Here is a 23,922-nt window from a genome sequence, read left to right as displayed (position 1 = left end):
GCCCCGCCCGGGTCGCCGGCCTCCGGGAGCTGAAAGGGCCTCTGTGTTCTGTCCCCCGCCTGCCCGCGGGCCAGCGGCGCATTTCCTCGGCTGCGCCAGACCCCGGAGGCTCCGCAGCCCCTCTGGGGACAGACACAAATAGTTCCCGGCCCAGCTGCCCGGCCAGTTACCTTGGGAACCAAACTCAATCGCCTGACGTCACCGGCCGTTGCGTAGCAACCGGGCCAGGCTCCCCCTCCCGCGGCCCCCGCCCGGCGCGGAGGTCTCGGTCGCCGGGGACACCGCGGGGCGGGGCGGGGCGGGGCTCGCGGTCCTCGCGGTCCCCGCCGTCCTCGCCGCCCCCCGCCCGCCCGGCCGCGCCCCGGCGCCCCCCGCGCGGCCCGGGGGACCCTCGGCAGCCGCCCTTGTCCCCCAGAGCGAGGCCTTGGTGCGCCCCCGGCTGCCTGCCCCCGGTTTCGGGCCAGCGGCGTTTCTGAGGCCGCGCGACCTGGGCGCCTGCTCTGGCCCCGGGCAGCAGGTGGCAGGACCGGGCGGTTTCCCTCCCCGCCACTCGGTCGCCCAGGAAATCTGTCGCTTGGCCACCTGCCGGGGGGAGGGGGGGGACACCGGCCCGGCTCGCGCCACTCGGCTCCGTCCCTGGCTCGTCCCTGGCTCGTCCCGGGTTCGCTCTTCCGGACCCCGGCGTCCGCGCCGTGACACCCGCCTCCTGGCCCCGGCTGCGGCCGACCAGGCCACCCCTGGGTGAGGGCCGGGGGGGTGGGGGGGCACCTGAGCACCTCGCTTGAGTTTCTGGCCTGGGCCTTGTTCTTAGGCTGCTCTGGCCCCCTCCCATCTCTGTTCCACGCCGTAGCCGGGCATTACGCGCTGAATCCCAAAGCCCAGAACCATCCAGGGGCCAGCGATTATGATCTGTCCCTGAGTTGGGGACAGGTGAGGCTAGGTAGGGAGAGATGGATGGGGGGCTACCGGATGAGGCTCAGGGAATCCCTCAAATGCTGAGGGAACCAGAGATAAGGGAACAAAGCAGGTCACCCTGCCCTAGCTGTATTGGGGGGACGTGTCTTTTTTTTTTTTTTTTTTTTTTTTTTTTTTATGACAGCCACCTGTGACCAACAAAGACTAATCAGACCCTAAAAAGAAGGAAGCCATTAAGGATGTTATCACCAGTCCTTCCTCAAAGCAAGACGTCACAAGAATGCTAAGGCCACCAGCTCCCTGGTCAGTTCTAAATAAAACAGTCAGTGGAGGCCCTGGCAACCCTTTCCGGAGCCCGCTCACTCCTGAGAACTTCTTCTGTATCCTTGCTTAATAAACTTCTGTCGCTTTACTCACTCCCCTTTGTCCTCGAGATTCATTCTTTGGCTCTGAGAGACAAGAACCTCTCTCTCCCGCCTCACCACCATGCCCTCCCCTCATCTGCCTCAACTTACCCATCTTTGGCCAGGGGTCCTCCTCCTGCTAACTTCCTCTCCTTGCTAGAGGACCTTGCTTATCTTGTTCAGTTTCAGTATGGTGGAGGCCATCTGTGGGAGGTGTTTTTCCTCACCAGAAACTATATTTTGACAAGTACTAATAAAATGCAGGTGGTCAGAGGCAAAACCAGGTGTTTTAAGTGAATCCTATTTCCTCATTGGTTGATATTTAAAATTCAGAGTTGCAAAGGAGCATTTTTTAATTCATGGAGTTGGAGTACAGTTGAGAATGCCTCAGATCTTTCTGAAGCATGTGGTCAAAGGAAACTTCTGGGAAAGGTAGTTTTTATCTGAAGACCCCCATTCAGTTAGTTGCAGGGGTGGGGGGAGAGGTTGGAGCAGTACCGTCTACAGTGAGGACAAAGGAAAGCCAAGAGGGGACAGACAGGCTTCCTTAACTCCTTCTCCTCTCTGGGAGGGACACAGCGTCTGCTTCTCCCTCTGTCTCTGTCCCTTTCTTGTGCTCTCTCTCTCTCAAATAAACAAATAAACAAACAAACAAACAAAATCTTTTGTCTCTGCCTCGCCCCTGCCTACTTCCTGGCACAGAATTTCTAAAGCTCTTGGAATTCCCTAAGCAGTGAGAGGGATGTGAGGAGCATATTTTGTTATCCATACTATGCCCCTTTCAAAGATACCTGAGTTTATGCGAATTGACTCTTGGAGATGGGGGCGGCTGGTCACCAAGGAGCCAATCCTGGAATTAGAGAGGTAAAACCCTCAGCACCCCCTCTCCCATCTCTGGGAAGAAAAGAGGGGCTGGGGATTGGGCCAATGATTTAATCGGCTGTGCCTATATAATGGAATTTCTTTCTTTCTTTCTTTTTTTTAGAGATTTTATTTATTCATGAGAGACACAGAGACACAGGCAGAGGGAGAAGCAGGCTCCCTGCAGGGAGCCCCACGAGGGACTCGATCCCAGGTCTCCAGGATCACGCCCTGGGCTGAAGGTGGCGCTAAACCACTGAGCCACCAGGGCTGCCCTATATAACGGAATTTCCATAAAAACCTTAAACAGGAGAGTTTGAAGAGTTTCTGTGTTGGTGAAGGCTCCCACGAGTGGGATGGCGGTACACCGCAACTCCTGGCAGACAGAAACTCCTGTGCTGGAGACCCTTCTGGACCTTGCCCTGTGTACCTCTTCATCCGGTTGTTCATTTGTATCGTCTATGATATCCTTTATAATAAACCAGGAATAGTGTTTTCCTGAGTTCTGCGAGTTATTGTAGCCCATCATCCAACCAGAGGAGGGAGTCGTGGAAATCCCTGACTTGGTAGCCAGGTCAGAGAGAAGAGCGGGTACCTAGGGACCCGATACTTGCAAGTGGCACCTGAAGTGGGGCAATCTGGTGGGACTCACCCCTTAACCTGTAGGGTTTGTGTTAGCCCAAATGACCGCCAGAACTGAATAGTAGGACACCCAGGTGGGAGTCTGCAGAGAATTGGAGAACTGCTTGGTGTGGAAAACCCACACATTTGGTGTCAGAAGTGTTGTGGGTGGAGAAAATTTTCTTTGAACCCCCCTTTCTCTCACGAGGGCCTCCCAAATCTCCAAGCCAACGTCCCCGCGGCGGGGCCTCGGCCTTCTCTCCAGCAGAGGGCGCACCCTCCACTCTTAGGGGCTGGACGCTCAAGATCCTGGCAGCCTCGGAACTGGGGCTTCCTTTTAGCCCGGAGAGCATCCAGCCTCCCATTTAAATATGTAAAGACTTTAGTTTACTTTTACACTTTGTTACATCCCCCTGGGGGGACTGCCCTTAGCTGTGGTCACTTTTTTTTGGAGACGCTCTTTCCTGAAGAGAATCCAGGCCTTGTCCAGACAAACCTATAAACTTGACCACAATCACATGGTGACTTTAACCAATTAGCCAAGTGGCTGTAGACGAAACCATTAACATTGTTTTGTAAGGACAAAACAAAAACACTGACAAACATTTAGCCTTTTTTTTTTTCTTTTTACCATTCTCAAGATGGCATCAAATTTCTAACTTTTCTCACAACAAAGGTTTTATTTAAAAACATCTTTGAAGGGGCGCCTGCATGGCTCACTTGGTTGAGCATCTGCCTTCTGCTCAGGCCATGGTCCCAGGATCCTGGGACTGAGTCCCACATGGAGGTCTCTGCTTAGCGGGGAGCTTGCTTCTTCCTCTCCCTCTGCTGCTCCCCCTGCTTGTACTCTTTCTGTGTCAAATAAATAAAATCTTAAAAAACAAAAAACAAAAACCAAGCATCTTTGGGGATGACTGGCTGGCTCAGTCAGCTCAGCGTCCACCTTCGGCCCAGGTCATGATCCCAAGATCCTGGGATCTAGCCCCCCATCAAACCCCACATGAAGCTCCACATCCCGCTCCCTGCTTGGTGGGGAGCCTGCTTCTCCCTCTCCTTCTGCTGCTCCCCCTGCTGGTGCTTTCTCACTCTGTCATATAAATAAAATCTTTATTTTTTAAAAAAATATTTTATTTATTCATGAGAGACGCAGAGAGAAAGAGAGAGAGGCAGAGACACAGGCAGAGGGAGAAGCAGGCTCCATGCAGGGATCCCGATGTGGGACCCGATCCAGGGTCTCCAGGATCATGCCCTGGGCTGAAGGCGGCGCTAAACCGCTGAGCCACCAGGGCTGCCCAATAAATAAAATCTTAAAAAAAAAAAAAACATCTTTGAACTTTTGCCACAGTTTTAATTTGTAGGTCCCCTTCACCCCCCTGCCCCACGCATCTTAGATGGGAACAAAACTGGTCACAAGTTGGGTTCTCTGGAACGCAGGATCTGAGAGCCAGCGGGTGGAGGGGAGTGGAGTCTGCAGCGTGAACCCCAGGTTCCCCCCCCCCGCCCGCCGGCCAGCCCCACAGGCATTCCAGAGCTGGAGTTGGACAGTCATACCGTAGACTCTGGCCCAGACTTGGCCACGATGGGGGGGACAGCTCTCTGAAGGAGCTGGCACTGAAGGCTGATCCTTGACTGCGCCCCCAGCAGCAGGGGGAACAGGTCCTTAATTGAAGGGGATGGACGACCCACCACAGTGTCCACTGTGCCACAGGGAGAGGCCACAGTGTCCCTTCTGCTGTGGGCCAGGACTGATCTGCGCCCTTCCCTTTGCCAAGCTGCAGCTCCTGTGGGGCTCGGAGGTCACGATGTTGGGCCCGTCCCCCTGGAACTCAGCCCGGCCTAAAAGTCTCTGTGCAGAACCTCTGCTTGCAGGCCGATCTCTCAGCGGCAGACAAACACCCAAAAGGGTGGGTGTTGATCCTGGAGAAACGCTGGTGGTTGTCAGGTGTGAGCTCTGGCATGTAAAGGAGAAAGAGTGGGCCCTTCGGCTCAGGTCATGACCCTGGGACCATGACTCCATGGGGCTCCCTCAGAGCCTGCTTCTTTCTTTCCCTCTCCCTCTGTCCCTCCCCACCCTGCTCCTGCTTTGTCTCCCTCTGTCTCAAATAAAACCTTAAAAATAAATAAATAAATGGGAAAGAGTGAGGGGGTTCCAGTTCCGTGGGGGTGAATTAATGACTTTGTCGAAGCTTCAGTTCTCAACACCAGAGAGTTCACTCCATTCAGCTGCCCAGTTATTCTTTCTTTTTTTTTTTTAATTTTTAAAAAAGGTTTTATTTCTTTATTCATGAGAAACACACACACACACACACACACGCACACACACACACACACAGAGAGAAGCAGAGACACAGGCAGAGGGAGAAACAGGCTCCATGCAGGGAGCCTTATGTGGGACTCGATCCCAGGACCCCAGGATCATGCCCTCAGCCAAAGGCAGACGCTCAACCGCTGAGCCACCCAGGCATCCTCCACCCCATTATTCTGACCACTGCTCCTCCTTTCTCCCCCTTCCATGCCACCTTCTGTTCCCACTACCTGCTTCTCCCCCGTAATGCTTCCCTTGTTCCATATTTGGCCACCCAGAGGCCCGCATGGGCTTAGGCTGGATCACCCCCCTGCTCTTCTCCTGAGTCTCGGGAACCGCTTCCCTCTTGCTTGGGGAACCAGGCCTTTCCCCCAAGTTCCTGCCTGGGCCCTTTCCTTTCTGGCTCTGGCCTTCTTATCCAGAGCTGGGGTGCTCCCACTTCTGTCCATGTCTCACCCTCAGCCCCCAGTGTGCACGCCTGGCCTTCTCTCTGGGTGCACTAGTACCTGGATGCCTGGGTGGTGGGGGGTTCCACCTTCAGAGAAGATGTGCTGCCAGGAGGATTTGCAACATGACTGTTTATTGGGCAGTAAAGAGGAAGGCCGGAGCAAGCAGGGAAAGTCAGTCCTTGGCAATGAATGGTTCCATAGAAGCCTCTGTAGTTAGAATCACAGTGATTGCAAACACACACAGCACTCAACTGCGTGCCAGGCACTGTGCTGTGAACTTGACGCATTAAACTCACGTGGCCCTCAGGGCTGCCCGATGCCATAGGTACTGTTATTATTGACATTTTAGGGATAAGGAAACTGAGGCACAGGGAGATTAAGGTAACACAGTTCATAGGAGGTAGAGCAGGATTGGAGGCAGCAGGGCCCCCAAGGGCACACTCTTACAACTCTTCAACATGCAAAATGGTGTTGGTCTAGCAGCCCTTGTGGAGGGGGAGCCCTCACTGCCGGGCTGACCCTGGTGCCCCCCCCATTCCCCTAGGTGGGCGTGAGCCTCAGTGATTGGTGCCGGAGGGAGCACGGGGCCCAAACCCATCACAGCTGGTAAGAACAAGGCTTCTGTCTTTCCAGGAAGGTGGCTCAGCCGCCAGGAAAGTAGCCTGCTGGGGCGGGGCAGGGCGGGGGCAGGGGGCAAAGTTGCAGAGATGGAGCCCTGAGGACAGGGCCCAGCCTGGGTCCAGCAGCTCCCACCTGGGTGCTTTTCGGCTATTCCCAGCAGCTGATCTGGCTTGAGTTCGGTTTCTGTCCCTTCCAATCTTTCCTTCACCTTGCCAGTCTCTCTCTGCCAGACAGTGGCACTTACCTGGTTCAGAAATTGTGGAAAGCATTTGGGGTCTACCCTGGCAGCCTGGTCACCTGTTCTCGGCTCTGGGTTCAGCTCAGGTTGAGCTGCCCACCGCCCTCCCACACCTGCTTCAGCTTGTGTTCCCGTCCCCTCTGTCGGGGAACACCACCGCTCCTCTCTTTTCAGATCTGACTCAGTTGCTCCTCTGGAAGACCCTGATTACTAGGATCTAAATTGGTGATCTTCCTCCCCTGAAGTTTTCGCTTTCACTATGAAGACAGTTCATGTCTCACCTACTGGAAATAGCAGCTTCTGGAGAAGAGGGGGTAGACACACCTGGTCTGTCTTTGCATCCCCTTGGGGCCTGGTATCGCACTTCCTCGAGGGAGCCATCAGCGGGGTAGGGGTGGCAAAGGCACACCTCTGGGCGCTGGCCAGGTGACATCAATCACCCTGCAGGCCAGGTAGGTCTCTCTAAAGAGGGCAGCTGGGCTGCTGGTTGCTTTGAAAAAATAAGGCCTCTAGGTTTTTTTAAGAGAAGCAGGAATCTATTTTTTTAATCTGTCACTTTATGTTAAAATCTCCTGCCTTTTAAGTGTTAGCAATTAACACAAGATTTGAGAAACACCGTATAGGACAGGCAAATACATCGATGAGCCGGTTTCAGCCCAGGGCTCCCACTTGGAGACGGTGGAATGAATGATACCACGGCCAGGGCTGAGGCAGGGAGGGGTGCAGGGTGCGACTGGCACAGGCACCAGGGGCGAGAGTGGGGTTGATGTGCCACCGGAGCTCTGCTCACCAAGTCACCTGCCTCGTGTGGCACGGTATGCAGACAGAGGGTGGGCTGGTGGCTTTCCAACAACAGGTGCTCCCTTTCCAACAGAGACATTTATAAAGAAGCCTGGGTCTATGGTGACCGGCTTGTCCTAGTTTGCCTGGGATTTTCCTGGTTTTAAAATCTGAAAGTCCCATGTCCCAGGAACCCTTCACATCCCAGGCAAACAGGGATGGTTGGTCCCTCTACCTAGACCCCTTTTCCTGCCGTGTCCCCAGTCTACTGAGGATAGTAACAGCACGTGTAATGTGTGAGCTTATTAAGTGCCAGACACCATGTGTTAGGCCCTGCAATGTTTTCCTTACATCTCGTAAACACCCTCATGGTATGGATTCCTTATCTATCCTACTGGGGAGAACCGGAGATTCAGAGGGTGAAGTGACTTGCCCAGGACCAGTAACAGCATGAGGGTGTGAACCCACACTGGTCTGGCTCTGACCTCTCAATCCCACTTAGAGAGCTCCAGCAGGTCCCCCCCAACAGCCCCCGATGCCGGTAGGGCACCCCCCAGCCTGCTAGGCCAGCAGGCCCTGGGGAAGGGTCAGGCCTTACTTCCTCAGGAACATATTTACGTGGTTGGAGGTCTAGCCAGAGTCAATGTCTGCAAGACTGAGACCCCTACACCTGGCCCTCCAGTCCTGCTAGGCTATTCTGTTTCTGGACTTTAACCTCCAGCCCCCCAGTGGGACAACCCGAGAAGCCCTTGGGGGACACCTTTCTGTGATTAGAAAATAAACGCTCTCCAGTGCTTTATTGCCTGATCCGGGGAGAGCTGGCCAGTGCAGGGGCGGGCAGGGGAGCAGGCATGCGGGGCCCTGGGCTCTCAGAGGCTGCCAAGCCGGCCCCTGGAGGGCTCCCTTATTGGGGTCTAGCCGGAGTTTGGGCTGGCATGGGCCTGGTGGGGAACGAGGTGGCTGGTCAGGTAGCGCACGGCCGAGCGGACGCCCTCTAGGGTCCTCTGCTCCACCCTCTCCAGCAGGTGGGTGACAGAGCGCAGGGCCAGGCTGGTCCCCGCCATCAGCCCAGAGGAGAAGGTGCTCCCCAGGATACTGGAGACGGAGCGCAGGCTGGGCCCCGGGCTGTGCAGCAGGTCTGTCACCGAGCTGTGGCCGGAGGCCAGCAGGGCCGAGGCCATGCCCACGGTGGTCTCAGACCACACGAGGACGTCTGCCAGGGAGCTGATGGACCCCTCGCCTCCGCCCAGCAGGCTGGTCATGGAGCGCATATAGCTGTCCTCCTCGTTGGCCATGCAAAGGCTGGAGTCGAGGGACCTCCCCCCCAGGGCCACCTCTTGGGGGCCGGGCGAGGGCGGGCCACTGCCTCCTGGGGCCACTGAAGGCCTCCTCAGGTCTCTGGAGCGCTCCCCCAAATCCCCTTCGGTCACTCCCTGGGACTCAGCTCCTGGCAAAGCTTCGGTGTCAAGGCTCACGGGCTCCGGACGCTCAGGATCTGCCTCCATAGACTCGGTGGCGCTGGTGTCCTGACCGCGCGGCTGCCTAGCCGTGTCTGCCCCGCTCCCCACGGGCTGGGCATCCACGGCTCTGGAGGGCTGCACCTCAGCGCTTGGGGTGGTTGGGGCTGATTCCTGTTCTCTGTCCGGGATGCCTGCCGATTGTGGGGTCTCTTCTCTTGCCAGGGAGTCACGTTGGGAGGTCTGAAGGCCCTGAATCATCCTGGAATCTTGCCCTTGTCTATCCCATGCTGGGTCCTGGGGGCTTGTGGACATTTGTAGAGTGTTTGAGGCCTCTCTGGGCTCCTGGCTGTGCCCTTCAGCCACTGCATAGCTGTCCTGGTCCCCAGATGCTGATGTGGGTTTGGAGGTCACCGAATCGACAGAGGCCTGATCTACATCCTGCTGTTCAGGTGATGCTATGGCACCATTAGCCGCTGGTCCCACCTGATTTTGGGACCCCGCTCCTGGACCATCCGGGGATCTGCTGTTGCCGTCTGTGGGGATGCTGGCAGTTCTGGACTCTCTCGAGGGCGTGGTGGTCATCTAGGTCCTCTGTCACTTGCTCTGGCTGCAGAGTGGCCACAGCCCTGCCGGGCCAAGTTGTTCAGGTGGTGACATCACAGGGGGCTGTAGGCAGCTGGTGATGTCATAGCTACTTGCACAGCAAGGGTCCTGAGCCTCTGGAGTGGCTGTCCTAGTGGGCTGAGTCCGCAGGACAATCTATAGCTGAGTTTGCAGGTACATCATGAAAGAGAGGCAAGTTTTTTTTTTTTTTTTTTAAGATTATTTATTTATTCATGAGAGACAGAGAGAGGCAGAGACACGGGCAGAGGGAGAAGTAGGCTCCCTATGGGGAACCCGATGTGGGACTCAATCCCGGGATCCCGGGATCTGGACCTGAACCAAAGGCAGACGCTCAACCGCTCAGCCACCTAGGCATCCCAAGAGAGGCAAATGTTTTGGGAGAAAAGTGGATATATATAGGTACAGGTGCTGGTGCCCACAGGAACCATGGGACACAGATGTCGATTTATCATAAATATTCTAAGGAGCCAGCCCCAGTACCTGTCTGTCCATGCTGGTGACTGAGGACTCTGATTTGGCCAGTCTTTCTGCAGAGAGTCAGTTTCCCAGCAGTGGTGAGTTGAAATGAGTGAAGGCTGAGAGTCTGCACAGCCCCTGGCAATGACTGTCTTTGTTTTTTTTTTTTTTTAAGATTTATTTATTTATTTATTTATTTATTTATTCATGAGAGGCGCAGAGAGAGGGAGAGACATAGGCAGAGGGAGAAGCAGGCTCCCTGCAGGATGCTCAACTGCTGAGCCACCCAGGCATCCCAATGACTGTCTTTGGTGTGGGGTGCCATAGACTGAATGTTTGTGTTCCACCCCAAAATTCAGAGGTTGAAAGCTAATCTCCAATGTAATGGTATTTGGAGGTGGTTAGGTCGTGAGGATGGGACCCTCACAAACAGCATCGGTGCCCTTATAAAAGAGCTGCCTGGTGCCCTCCTTCATGTGAAATGCAGCCAGAAGGCAGCAATCTACAAACCAGGAGGCAGGTCCTCACCAGACACTGAACCCACGTGGGCCTTGATCTTGGACTTCCCAGCCTCTAGAACCGTGAGAAATAAGTTTCTGTTGGGAGTGCCTGGGTGACTCAGTCAGTGGAACACGTGACTCTTGATCCTGGGGGTGGTAAGTGTGAGCCCCACGTTGGGCATAGAGTTTACTTAAATCTTTTTCCAATGTTCATAAGCAGCCCCCCCACCTGCTCTGGTCTATGGTGTTCTGTAATAGTGGTCCGAATAGACTGAGACAGAAATTTGTGCTGAGAAGCAGGGGGCTGTTGTAGCAAACACTTAAACATGTGGACGCAGCCCTAGAACTAGGTTATGGGCAGAGGCAGGGAGAGTCTGAGCTGTGGGCTCAGAGAAGCTCAGTGCTGTGAAGATGTTTAAGGATGATTCTGGAGAAAGCTAGAAAGGAAGGGAGACCTCTGGAGTGAAATCCTCAGTTTTCTCAGAGAACCTCCAATAATCCTGAATTTACTTTTTTTTTTTTTCTTTTCTGAATTTACTATTGATAGTAAAAGCATTTTGATACGATCTCAGGTGGAAACAAGGACCGTGTTATTGGAAACTGGAGGGAAGGTGAACCTTGTTATAAAGTGGCAAAAAAACTGGGCTGAATTGCGATAGTGTTCTAATGTTTTCTGGAAGGTAGAGTTTGTGAGCAATGGAATCGGAAGGATTTGAAGCAATTTCTTCCTTTTTTTTTTCCCATTGAAGTATTATATTTACATGTATGTATTACATCCTTAGAAAAAGAATCCCAGAAGTTTCCCTCCTGCATGTGTGTGTGTGTTTAAAAGATTTTACTTATTTATTCACGAGAGACAAGGCAGAGACACAGGCAGAGGGAGAAGCAGACTCCTTGTAGGAGCCCGATGTGGGACTCGATCCTGGAACTCCGGGATCACACCCTGTGCCAAAGGCAGACACTCAACTACTAAGCCAAAGGCAGACGCTCAACCACTGAGCCACCCAGGCATCCCCCTCCGGTGTGTTTTCATCTTGCTTCTTCATGGTCCACGATGCCAACTGGGGTTGTCAGTACCATGAAACCAAACTGGTGGGACAGGAGCAGATTATTCTGCTATTTTTCTAGATCTTTGGGGTGGTACATCAAGTCTGAGGCTGATCATTCCACACTTATTTAACCTGCCCTGTGGGGTTCACAACAATTTTCCCACCCCTTGAGAATCAATGATTTCAAATTTTCCAATGTAACTATGCTTCATCATCACAGTTAGGAACCGGATGATGACTTTGGAGCATGGCCTAATAAAAACCTGGTATTTGCCTCTCTTTTCTGCATCATTAATGCTCTTGAAAGCATCTACCAGGACACTCACGCGCACCATTATGGTGGCACGAAAACAGCAGAAACTGAAGCAATTTCTTCTTTTTTTTTTTTTTAAAGATTTTATTTATTTATTCATGATAGTCACACAGAGAGAGACAGAGAGGCAGAGACACAGGCAGAGGGAGAAGCAGGCTCCATGCACCGGGAGCCCGATGTGGGATTCGATCCCGGGTCTCCAGGATCACGCCCCGGGCCAAAGGCAGGCGCCAAACCGCTGCGCCACCCAGGGATCCCTTGAAGCAATTTCTAAGCAAAATATTGAAGGTGTGGCTTGGTTGCTTTGATGGTTTATAGTAGACTTTGAAAGGAGGGAACTAACTTAAAGATGGAATTATTAAGCTAAAGGGAATTAGAACTTAAAGATCTGGAAAATTCTCAGTCTATCCATACTGCAAAGAATGAGAAAGTGTGGATTTTTTATGGTTTCAGGTCTCACACTTAGCTCTTTACATCTTGCGAGGTTTTTTTGTATGTGTATCATGTTAAAAAGTGGTCCAATTTCATTCTTTTGCATGTAGCTATCCAGTTTTCCCAGCACCATTTATTTATTTTTTAAAAGATTTTATTTATTTATTCATGAGAGACACACAGAGAGAGGCAGAGACATAGGCAGAGGGAGAAGCAGGCTCCCCATGGGGATTCTGATGTGGGACTTGATCCCAGGACCCCGGGATCCAACCTGAGCCTAAGGCAAATGTTCAACCACTGAGCAACCCAAGTGCTCTATTTTCTGTTTTGATTACCAAAGCTTTGTTGTATATCTTAAAACCTGGGATTGTGATGCCCAGCTTTGTTCTTCTTTTTCAAGATTGCTTTGGCTATTTGGGGTCCTCTGTGGTTCCATACAAATTTTGCTATTATTGGTTCTAGTTCTGTGGGAAAATGCTGTTGGTATTTTCTTTTAAGATTTTATTTTATTTATTTGAAAGAGAGAGAGAGAGAGAGCATGAGCAGTGGGGAGGAGTGGAAGGAGAGGGAGAAGTAGACTCCTGCTGAGCAGGGAGCCCAGTGTGGGACTTGGTCCCAGGACCGTGGGATCATGACTTGAGCCAAAGGCAGACGATTAACCAACTGAGCCACCCAGGTGCCCCTCTGTTGGTTTTTTTTTTTTTTTAAATTTATGATAGTCATACAGAGAGAGAGAGAGAGAGAGGCAGAGACACAGGCAGAGGGAGAAGCAGACTCCATGCACCAGGAGCCTGACGTGGGACTTGATCTCGGGTCTCCAGGATCGCGCCCTGGGCCAAAGGCAGGCGCCAAACCGCTGCGCCACCCAGGGATCCCCTCTGTTGGTATTTTGATAAGGATTTCATTGAATTTGTAGATTGCTTTGGACACTATGGACATTTTAACAATAATTATTTTGTTAGGGATGTCTGGGTGGCTCAGTGGTTGAGCTTTTGCCTTTGGCTCAGGTCATGATCCCGTAGTCCTGGGATCATAGTCCCACATCGGGCTCTCTGCAGGGAGCCTGCTTCTCCCTCTGCCTGTGTCTCTGCCTCTCTCTCATGAATAAATAAATACAATCTTTTTAAAAATAATTATTTTGCTAATTTTTTAGTAAGCTCTCAGCCCAACATGGGGCTTGAACTCAGGACCTCGTGATTAAGACTTGAACGCTCAGGGATCCCTGGGTGGCTCAGCAGTTTAGGGCCTGCCTTTAGCGCAGGGCATGATCCTGGAGCCCCGGGATTGAGTCCTGCATCAGGCTCCCTGCATGGAGCCTGCTTCTCCCTCTGCCTCTCTCTCTCTATCTGTCTAATGAATAAATAAATTTTAAAAAATAATAAAAAAAAAAAGACTCAAATGCTCTACCAACTGAGCCAGCCAGGTGCCCCCATGTTAACAATATTAATTCTTGCAACCATGAACATGGAATATCTTTCCTTTTTTTTTTTTTTTTTCTTTTTAAGCTTTTATTTATTTGAGAAGGAGCAAAGAGGGAGGAAGAGGGACAAGCAGACTCAATGCTGAGTGCAGGGCTCGATCCCATGACTCAGATCAGGACCTGAGCCCAAACCAAGAGTCAGACACTTAACCGACTGAGCCACCCAGGCTCCCCCCTCCTTTTTGGAGTATCTTTCCATTTTCAGCAAGTGTGCTGGGAAGAGAACACTGAGGGTGTGGCCAAGCAAATGTTTGACATCATCAGGGCTGTTGCTCCTTCACAGGCACAGGGTGCGAGGGCTGCTGAGGGGGGAATGCAGGTCCGTGTCCGGCATCTGAGCGGCTGCCAGCGTGGGGCCTGAGTGTGACAGTGGGCACAGCTGCACATTGCAGGCTCGCCACCTGCACTCCTTGTGACACGGGATGAATAATCTCCATCTTCTCCCTGTTCAAGGGGGCTGGAGGGGCAGGGAATAACAAGAGATCCATAAACCCCTGAGTATTCCTTGGAAAAGTGCAGACCCAGACAAGCCTCCTTGCACTTGTGCTCTTTGTTAGGAAGGGGGCTGGGGCAGCAGGTTGTATTCCGTTAGACCTGGGTGCTTCCCCTCGGGTTATCGGCTAAGGAGCACTCGCCACAGGTGGGAGAAGCAGCCAGGCACCTAATCCTTCCAGCTACTCTACTGTCTCTGGATAGGTGTGCATCTAGCATTACACCCATTTTACACGTGGGGAAGCTGAGCCTCAGAGGGAGTAAGTGGCTCATTCAAAGTCACACTATTCATAAGCACTGAATCTGGGTTTTGAATTCTGACTTTGGAACACAAGCTCAGGGTGGGATATTAAAAATATCAAATCACTGGCATGGCAAGGCCACTGGATAATACAGACAGGGGCCGACCCTAATCATCACATCAGTAGGTAACAGCTGGTATCACTTCTCCTGAGCACCAGGCTCAATGCTCGTTAAGTATTTCTTCTCATGAGACCTCTGCTGCCATGTCAGAGGCCACTGGGCAAACCCAAGTTGGTTGGGGTGGGAGGAGCCAGTTGGTTCACCCTTGTACCTTGTCAAAGAATTGTGGAGAAGACCGCTGGTTGCTCATCCTAGTAGCCTTTCTTCTTTGGTGTCAGAATCACAATTTTATTCAGGTGGCTACGTGCTCAGCCAAAAGAATACATTCCCAGGGCAGCCCCGGTGGCTCAGTGGTGTAGCGCTGCCTTCAGCCCAGGGCATGATCCTGGAGACCTGGGATCGAGTCCCATGTCAGGCTCCCTGCATGGAGCCTGTTTCTCACCTCTGCCTGTGTCCCTGCCTCTCTCTCATGAATAAATAAATAAAATTTATATATATATATATATTCCCAGCCTTCCTTGCAGCTAGGTAAGAGCTTCCATCAGGGAGATGTAACGGAAAGTACTGAGTGGAGTTTGGAAGACTTAGAAAGACTAAGTACACAGCAAGCAAGCTCAATGGCATCTGCGTGACTCTAGAGCACAAACTATCTCCCACCCCACCCACCCCCACCTTGATATCATCTCATGGATAGCCTGTGGCCCATTAACACTGTCAGGCACTCTTCATAGGCCTTGAAGCCAAGATCCTAGTCCTTCTCTTCTATTGGAATTCGACTTTTGATTCTACACTTTGGACTTTATACTTACCCTGCTTAAATCTCACATGCCTTGGGGCACTGGCTGCCCTGTTGGTTGAGCACCTGCCTTTGGTTAGGTCATGGTCCCCGGGTCCTGGGATCGAGCCCCACATTGGGCTCCCTGCTCAGTGGAGAGCCTGCTTCTCCCTCTGCCTCTGCCTGCTGCTCTCCCTGCTTGTGTTCTCTCTCTGTCAAATAAATAAAATCTTAAAAAAAAATCTCACAAGCCTTAAGAATCTGTGCCAAGGAAAGAGAAAGTAGAATAAAGAGAGATTAATGTCAAAGAGCAGAGATGATTATTAAAATTTAGGGACAAAATATTATTTTTTACACATAAATATTAGACAGCATTGGTGTAGAACATAATGTATATCTATCTCGTTATATGAAATATATGTATGCACTCGTATATAAGAGAAAATATATCTAAGAATTTTTTTCCCCCTTAATTTAGTTTGAAAGTTTCTTGCTTTGGGGCACCTGGGTGGCAAAGTGGTTGAGCATCTGCCTTCAGCTCAGATTGTGATCCTGGGGTCCTGGGATTGAGTCTCCCATCGGGCTCCTCGTGGTGAGCCTGCTTCTCCCTCTGCCTCTGCCCCCCCACCCCCCCGTCTCTCATAAATAAGTAAATAAATAAAATCTTAAAAAAATAAAAAGCAGGATACATTATTTCACGCACACTACGTGTATTTGCCAATACTCTCAGCTGGAAGCAATGGAAACCCAACTCCGACTGGCTTAAGCTCAATAGAATAATAAAAAAGGAATTTGTTGATTCACAGAAACCTATGAAGTCTAAGGGAAAACTTCCCTACAGCAGGGGCTCAGTGTAATGTCAAGGCTCCATCTTCTCTTGCTCCCTCTCCTATCTCCCCTTTCTCACTGATGCTAGATTTTTAAAAAATTTTTCACTCTTTTTTTTAAAAGATTTTATTTATTTATTCATGACAGACAGAGGGAGAGAGAGAGAGAGACAGAGACACAGGCAGAGGGAGAAGCAGGCTCCATGCAGGGAGCCCGATGTGGGACTCGATCCAGGTCTCCAGGATCAGGCCCTGGGTTGAAGGTGGCACTAAACCGCTGAGCCACCGGGGCTGCCCCTGATGCTGGATTTGTAGGAGGATGTCCTCGGTGTGCAGGCTGCCAGCGGCTGTGGGCCAGCGCAGAGACGCCGCTAGTTACGTAGTTGGGGTGAACCTCAGGCCTGGGCCCTGTGGGCTCCTGGGTCCTTCTCCGAAGGGATCTCCACAGCCTGCCAACCACATCCTAGTTGGTCAGGCCTGCAGTGGGGGCATGGGGTCAGCCCCACTGACACAGAAGGCCTGCAAGTGGTATCGGAGTAGGTCCCTGAAGGATTCTTTGGGGTGCTGTACCCCAAAGAAGACAGATGGATGCTGGGTGGGGAACACAGACAAGATCCACTCTACGGTGAGCGCAGACACAAAGAAGAGACTCCACTGGGGAAAAGCTGACAGGAAATAAAGCAAATTGCCCAAACGCTATTCCGATTATTGTAACAAAATCAGAAAATACATATAAGAAATAATAAAAGGGCTCAGTCTGTTGAACTTCCAACTCTTGATTTTGGCTCAGGTCATGGCCTCAGGCTCCTGGGGTCAGCCCTGGGTTGGGCTCTGTGCTCAGTGGGGAGCCTGCTTGGGATTCTTTCCCTCTTCCTCTACCCTTCCCAACCCCCCTCACATGAGCATGCACTCTCTCTCTCTAAATAAATAAGTGAATGAAATTTTTAAAAAATATTTTATTTATTCATGAGAGAGAGAGAGAGTCAGAGACATAGGCAGAGGGAGAAACAGGCTCCTTGCAGGGAGCCTGGTGTGGGACTTGATCCCCGGACCTGGGATCACACCCTGGGCCAAAGGCTGATGCTCAACTGTCAGTGAGGAGGGCTCCAGCAAGGCTCCGCCCATCAAACCTGAAGGGGTGTCCTTGGGTGGGGGTAAAGCCACAGGATAGCAGGAGCTTCAGCCTGTCTTGGAGTGTTGCTGTTGGAATCGGACACAGGAGCACCTGCTTCTTCATAACCGCAGACCTACTGGGCGTGCCCAGTAAGCCCCCCAAACCCATACAGCGGTCTGCGGTGGTGTACAGTCGGCTTGCACCCGCCTGCTGGCCGCTTTTCTTCCCAGCTCTGCGTTCCGTCATGCCAGGCTGCCAGCTGGAAACCAGCCTTGGTGGGATTATTGACACTGTGGAAAGCAGCTACCAATCAGGGTGTTTTTTTTTTTTCCCCCAGTGAATTGGTGGTTTACTGGCACACTACTGAATCTGATTACAATCTTTTCCCAACAGGGAGGCTGTTGGCCCTGCCCTTGGAAGCAGATGACCATCAGGGTTCCCTTCTGAGGAGGGCCACTCTCTGTGACTCCCCAGAGTGACACACAGCAAGGCAATTGGTGTTGCAGCCAAGGTTAAATTGGAGCAGGCCACCTGCCTTCAAGTCCTGCTGTTGCTCTAATGATGTGTGTGCCCTAAGGCAAGTCACTTAGAATCGCTGTGCTTCAGTCCCTCCATCTGTAACATGGGATAATGATAGTCTACCTGTGGAATGATGAAAAATACGTATTTGCTCTTCATCCTGGTTTCCTGGCACAGTGCTCCTAAAACCCGTGGAATTTCATGGTAGGAGTGGCTTGTGTTACTAATAATGAGCCCCTTTGGATCCTACCTGGGTTTATGCTAATAAGGGGGCTAGAGAGCCTCGGGGTGGGGATTTGCATCTCGAGGAACCAGTCCTTTGGAACTCCCAGCCCCATGCCCTGACCTGGATGGAAAGGCGCCGGAGATTGAGTTAATCACCAAAGGCCAAGGATTTAATCAGTCATGCCTACACAATGAAGCTTTCATAAAAACCCTGAAACCAGGAGGCTAAGGGAGCTTCTGGGCTGCTGAACACATCCACATGTGGGGAGGGTGGCCACCCTCAGGGGGACTGAGGCTCCTGCTCTAGGGACCTTCCCCCCTTCACCCCATGTACCTCTTCATCTGGCTGTTCATTTGGCTCCTTTGTGCTAAACTGTAGTCCTGAGTCCAGTGTTTTCCTGAGTTCTGTGACTCGTTCTAGTGATCATGAAGGGGCCGAGCAGAACTGCAGGTGACCTGGGGACCCATTTGAAGGGGACCCCCTCACCTGGGCAGTCTGTGCTGACTCCTTAGTTCCAGCTGGGTTGGCCCAGCAGCCCTGATGCAGGAATGCAAGGAGGTGATGGAGATAAAGCTCTTAGGAAGCACAGAGCCTTGGGGAGGGTTGGACAGCGTGTCCACGATGACAATGAGCCGTCTTCTTCCATTTTGGACAGGCTGCCTGCCAACAGGGCTCATGGATGAGTTGCTTTTTCAAGGAGTCTCTTCAAGTGAGCCCTGGAGTCCCTTGGAGGGTCTGTGGTGACTCCCAGGGCCTCCCCAGACCTCATTCATTGGAAATGCATCCCCTGCCCCATGAATAATATTCCTATAGTTGCTGTAGTGAATGAATAATTAGCTTTGCTTGCATGATGAAGGGTGGGGTGTGCTCCAGGGCAATGTGCTTTTGCAGGCTCCCTGGGGATTCTGGTAGCAACCACCCCCACCCCTCCCCAGGACCTTTCCCCTTTGAGGTAGGCTTGCCCGAGACCCTCTGCTGCACTAGCATGTGGGTGATGGGAATCATCTATTTGGAGCACCCATAGTGAGGAGGGAACATAGTAAGGGAGAAAGTCTGGCCCAGTCCAGCTCTAGGGGTGGGCCTGATGATCTAAGCTATTTCCCTGAGGGGTTCACTGAAGGCACAGGCCTTCATGCAATGCTAGCCATGGAGTCATGAGAGCGAGGTGAGTTCTGCTAGAGATTCTGGGAGGTTTCTTTACTCATTAGAAGACCCAGGAAGAGGTAGTCCTCCTCTGATCTTGTACATGATCACATTTAGTTGGGCCTCTTATAACCATGAGGGCACCTGGCCTAAGAAAAAAGTCCCCACACAGAGAGTAGTGGAACCATGGGGATTGTAGAAAAGTAGGGTAAAGCCTTGATCAAACACCCAACCACTAGATTTCCTATGATGAGAGATGATTTGTTTTCAAGTTGTTTCAGCAAGTTGAGCCAGGGCTTTCCATTACTAGCAACCAAAGGCACCTTAAGGAACAGCATCCCTAGCCTGAAAGTCATCCAAGGAACCTGAGCTGTGGAGGCCCCACCATCCTCTCTCCAGAATGCCGTGGGACCTCAGGCTACCACGGCCACTGCTCTTAAGTCATTTCCCTTCTGTCTGGGGTACAGAGTTCTCTATCCCGAGACTTCTGCCCACACTGGTCCGGAAATCACCCCACAGGGTCCCTCCCACAGCCTGCCTTGAATTCTTCCCTGCACTGGCACTCAGCAAAAGCCACCACTGTGGAGGGGACACTGCAGGGCTCATCAAAAAAAGCAAAAGCTGTCATTTCTCCCCAGAGTCTAAGGAACAGAACTATAAATCAATCTAGTCAACTGGCATCTATAGTGGGTTGAATTGTGCCCCTCCCCCAAGATATGTCCTTACCCTAACCCCTGGAACCTGTGAATGTAACCTTCTTTGGAAAAAGGGTCTTTGCAGATATAATTAAATTAAGGGTCTTGAGGGACGCCTGGGGGGCTCAGTGGTTGAGCGTCTGCTTTTGGCTCAGGTCGTGATCCTGGGGTCCTGGGATCGAGTCCCACATCAGGCTCCCTGCATAGAGCCTGCTTCTCCCTCCGCCGGTCTCTGCCTCTCTCTCTGTGTCTTTCATGAATAACTAAATAAAATCTTTAAAAATTTTTATTTTTATTTTTTATTTTTTATTTTTTTTAATTTTTAAATTAATTAACTAGTTAAGGGTCTTGAGGTCATCCAGAATTAAGATAGGTCCTAAATCCAATGACTAGTATCTTTATAAGACAGAAGCATTCTGTATTTTCTTAGATTTTGTAAGTCTGTTTAGCATTTTTCAATCACAGGGTCAAATTATTGGCCAGAGTATTTACCTCTGTCTCCTGCAAGTCAGCTTGCCAGGAACCCTCTGTTCTGGAGCAGATGGGTTACCTAAGGCTAAACCCCCACCCTGCCCTCCTTTTTTTGGTTAAAGATTTTATTTATTTATTTGATAGAGAGAAAGAGCACAAGCAGGGGGAAAGGCAGAGGGAGCAGCAGTTTCCTGCTGAGCAGGGTGCCTGATGTGGAGCTGGATCCCAGGACCTGAGCCGAAGACAGAGGCTTAACCCACTGAGCCACCCAGGCACCCCCCATCCCACCAATCTTCTTATATCTTACTCACCCAGGCACCACCCATTTCTTATCTCTTTACTCACCAAGCCAATATTGCCCCTGCCCCAAGTCATTCCAGGACCAGGTACCAGCAACTAGAGACCACTCCTATAGCCCAAAGCTTGTTGGAATTATTCGAACTAGTCATTCCTTTTTTTCTTTTTTAAGATTTTATTTATTTATTCATGAGAAACACACACACACACACACACACACACACACACACAGAGGCAGAGACACAGGCAGAGGGAGATCGATGAGAGACTCGTTCCCAGTACCCCAGTATCATGCCCTGGGCCGAAGGCAGGTGCCAAACCGCTGAACCACCCAGGCATCCCAAACTAGCCATTCCTAAATTCTTTACCCTGCCTTGCCTTGACCTTCCCAAAGAAACTGCAGTTAAGGCTCTGGTCTGTGCCTTCCTCTCACTTCTGTCTTCTGCTCCTGACCAGCTTGAGGTTTCCCATGTGGCCCTGTGTGGCGGGGATGCCCCTTCTCTCAGCAAGTGTAAGTAATACATTCTTTCATTGGCAGTGACCTCTCCATGTTATCTTCTAGTCACCTCCATACATTAAAATCCCTGGGGTACAGATGACACAATATGAGAGAAGGAGAAGGGAGTGATCTCATGCCAGGAACCTCCAGAAGCTGCAAGAGGCAGGAAGGATTCTAACCTAAGGCTTTGGGGGGGGGTGGTGGCGGCGGGGATAACCCTGCAGACACTGTGATTTCGGGCTGACCTCTGCAACTGTAAGAGAATAGTTTTCTGTGGTTGTAAGGCCCCCAGTTGTGGTAATTTGTGGCAGCCCCAGGAAGCTAACAGAGCAGTGAACAATGATGACTGGTTATTGGGTCTTCACTCTCAACACACACACACACACACACACACACACACACACACACACACACAGACACTGCACTACTTAATCCTCCCAACAAGGCCTGTGGTAAATACCATTATCCCATTTCAGAAATGAGAAGTGTGGCTCAGTCAGGGCAAGAGCTGGGATGTGAACCGGCCATCTGGCCACGCCCATAACCAGGGCTCTTAACCACCACACGATCCTGTGAGCTAACCTTATGGAACCAGCACCCCTTTAAAGCAGGTCAGAATTCGCTTCCATAAACCTGTGCAATCACATGGGGAAACACAAGTCCTCTCCCCTATCTCAGGGTCTCTATGGCTGCCACCCACTCTCTACACCTGCTGTGATGTGCACTGTTCACCATGGTCACTGCTCTGGCTGTTACCACCCCTGGCTCTACGGCTGCTCCTGGGAGTGTGGGTCTGGAGACTTCTGGAGCTCTGCTGCCCTGCCCATACGTCCCCCGTGACGGTGTCCACCTTGAGGACGGTGTCCACCTTGAGGAGGGTGGTGCACATGGACCCTGAGACCACCTTGGGGACCTGGGAAGGGCCCTGGGGGTCTGCCTCTTTGGGTGGCTGTTCCCTACGTGCTCAGTTCTAGCTCTTGGCTCCCAGGACAGCCTCTCTGAATATCGGCACTCCAAGCGGGAGGTGGGGGGGAGGGGGGCTTCACATTCTGCATCTTCCAGAACTCCCACTTCCTACATGTTGAAGACACCGAGGAGATGGAGCACCCTAGAGCTCCATTAGCAGATGGTATGGGGAATTCCACTTAGACACTGGATTTGTTTGGAAGAAATAGGTTAATAAGCCCCATGGGGTGGGGACGGGACCCCAAAGGACTTCTCAAATGACAAAAAAAAAAAAAATAATAAAACAGTTGCTACTCTGCTTTCTAAGGAGGTGGATGCTGATAGCTGAAGGTCTTTGTTTGGAAAAAGCTGGGTTTGGGCCAGAAGCCATACCAGCCAATTGTGCAGGAGAGAGGGAATGAGGGTTTTGAACTTCCTCAGGAATGAATGCCCAGTTACAGGTGGGCAGCAGGGGAGCTGCCATGAGAAGGGAGGCAAGGTCAGGCCCCAGGGGTGGAGCCAGGGAGGCTCAGGAGAAGGAAATCTCTATAGGGAAATTTTAAGTTATTTGCATGGAGGTCTCCAAGGCAAACTCGCCTTCTCCACAACATCAAAACTCACGTTTGTTTTTTAGGGCTTTTGTGTGAGTGCTGGCAGCCAGGGGACTGCAGGCCCTCAGGGAATGTGGGGTCCTTTAGGCTGATTGACTTGTAGCTGAGACTGCCCTTGAGGGCACAGAGAGCAGGGGCAGTGGAGGGCCGAGGTACAAAGTGGTGCTGGGACAACTGGTTAGGTTTTTGGAAAACCTTGGGTAAATTTCTCACTTTTGCTTCCAGATTTTATTTCGTTTTTATTATTTTTTTAAAGATTTTATTTATTTATTCATGAGAGACAGAGACACACAGAGAGAGGCAAAAGCATAGGCAGAGGGAGAAGCAGGCTCCCTGTGAAGAGCCTGATGTGGGACTCAATCCCAGGCCTGTGGAATCATGACCTGAGCTAAAGGCAGAGATGCTCAACCACTGAGCCACCTAGGTGCCCTGCTTCCAGATTTTAAAGAGGCAAATGCAAAGAAAGAAATCAAAGAGACAGTTTATAAATAAACTAAAAGAAAATAGCTCATTTGGGGAAGGAGAAGTATTCTCTAAATGTAAAAGCCAGTAAAGAATTTCTGAAGGGAAAAAATAGACACAGGTCTAAAAACACTAAGAAACTTAAGAGCTTGGGACCCCTGGGTGGCTCAGCGGTTGAACAATGTCCACCTTTGGCTCAGGGCATGATCCTGGTCTGGGGATGGAGTCCCATATCAGGCTCCCTGCGAGAAGCCTGCTTGTCCCTCTGTCTATGTCTCTGCTTCTCTGTTTTTCAGAATAAACAAAATCTTTAAAAAAAAGATCAAGAGCAAATCACAATCTGGGTAAAAGTATTTGCTATAATACACAAAGGGTTAATGCCTATACTACTGTTGGGGAGGAAAAATTTCCTCTACTTTCCTAAGGTTCTTCTGGCTGTTCTAGGAATTAAATTGACACGAGACAGATTAGCAGGAGAAAAATCTAATTTAATTGCGGGAAGCCCACGTACAGGACAGATTCAAAAACAGAAAGATAAAATGAGGTATGCATGCCATCCTGAGCTAAGGAATGGGATAGGGGTCTGGGACTTCAGAGGGGAAGAGGGCAATTCACAGGACACTAAGAAGAACAGATGTTTGGTAATTAGATGTTTGTCTGTCATACAGGTGGGTCACTCAGATAGATTTATCCCTGGCAATGACTCTTATTCTGGGAAAGACCCCCAATTTAGATCTTCTAGATAATTAAGGAAGGGGCAAAACTTTCTCTTGAACTCACAGTGTCTCAATTGCCTTCAGCTCAAAATAGTCCATGTGCAAAAGTGGCACATTTGTGGGAGAATTGTTCAGAACCTTTTTATTATATAGAGCTTCCAAACAGATTGATAAGATACTATTAATACCCAATAACACTATATGCAAAAGACAAGAAATGACCATTTGCCAACGAAATCTAAATAACCAATAAACATGG

The 23,922-nt window shown here is 51.0% G+C and overlaps 1 protein-coding gene and 1 long non-coding RNA gene across 9 annotated transcripts; one reads left to right on the top strand and one right to left on the bottom strand.

Moving 5' to 3' along the window:
* The first annotated feature begins 289 nt into the window (after nt 1–289).
* LOC140616183 (uncharacterized) lies at nt 290–2,682 on the top strand. Of its 8 annotated transcripts, XR_012016718.1 has the most exons (4): nt 749–940; nt 1,100–1,218; nt 2,022–2,183; nt 2,305–2,682. It is a non-coding gene; the product is annotated as an uncharacterized lncRNA (long non-coding RNA). The 8 variants fall into 8 exon arrangements; XR_012016715.1 differs by lacking the exons at nt 2,022–2,183; nt 2,305–2,682 and adding an exon at nt 290–427 and having other exon boundaries at nt 812–940; nt 1,100–1,332; XR_012016714.1 differs by lacking the exons at nt 2,022–2,183; nt 2,305–2,682 and adding an exon at nt 434–517 and having other exon boundaries at nt 812–940; nt 1,100–1,332.
* A 5,292-nt stretch (nt 2,683–7,974) lies between these two features.
* Nucleotides 7,975–9,293, bottom strand: TEX44 (testis expressed 44). Its single transcript, XM_072796663.1, has one exon. It carries the CDS (start codon nt 9,234–9,236, stop codon nt 8,109–8,111), a length of 1,128 nt encoding a protein of 375 aa, XP_072652764.1. The 5' UTR covers nt 9,237–9,293; the 3' UTR covers nt 7,975–8,108.
* Between the last annotated feature and the right edge of the window lie 14,629 nt (nt 9,294–23,922).

This window comes from Canis lupus, chromosome 24 (genome assembly GCF_048164855.1).
Source record: "Canis lupus baileyi chromosome 24, mCanLup2.hap1, whole genome shotgun sequence".
Classification (NCBI taxonomy): domain Eukaryota; kingdom Metazoa; phylum Chordata; class Mammalia; order Carnivora; family Canidae; genus Canis; species Canis lupus.
The sequence above is the reverse complement of the archived record's forward strand: the minus strand, read 5'-3'. Positions and strand labels throughout refer to the sequence as shown.

Coding starts and splice junctions, on each gene's coding strand:
- TEX44 (XM_072796663.1), bottom strand. CDS start 9,236: ATGACCACCACGCCCTCGAGAGAGTCCAGAACTGCCAGCATCCCCACA.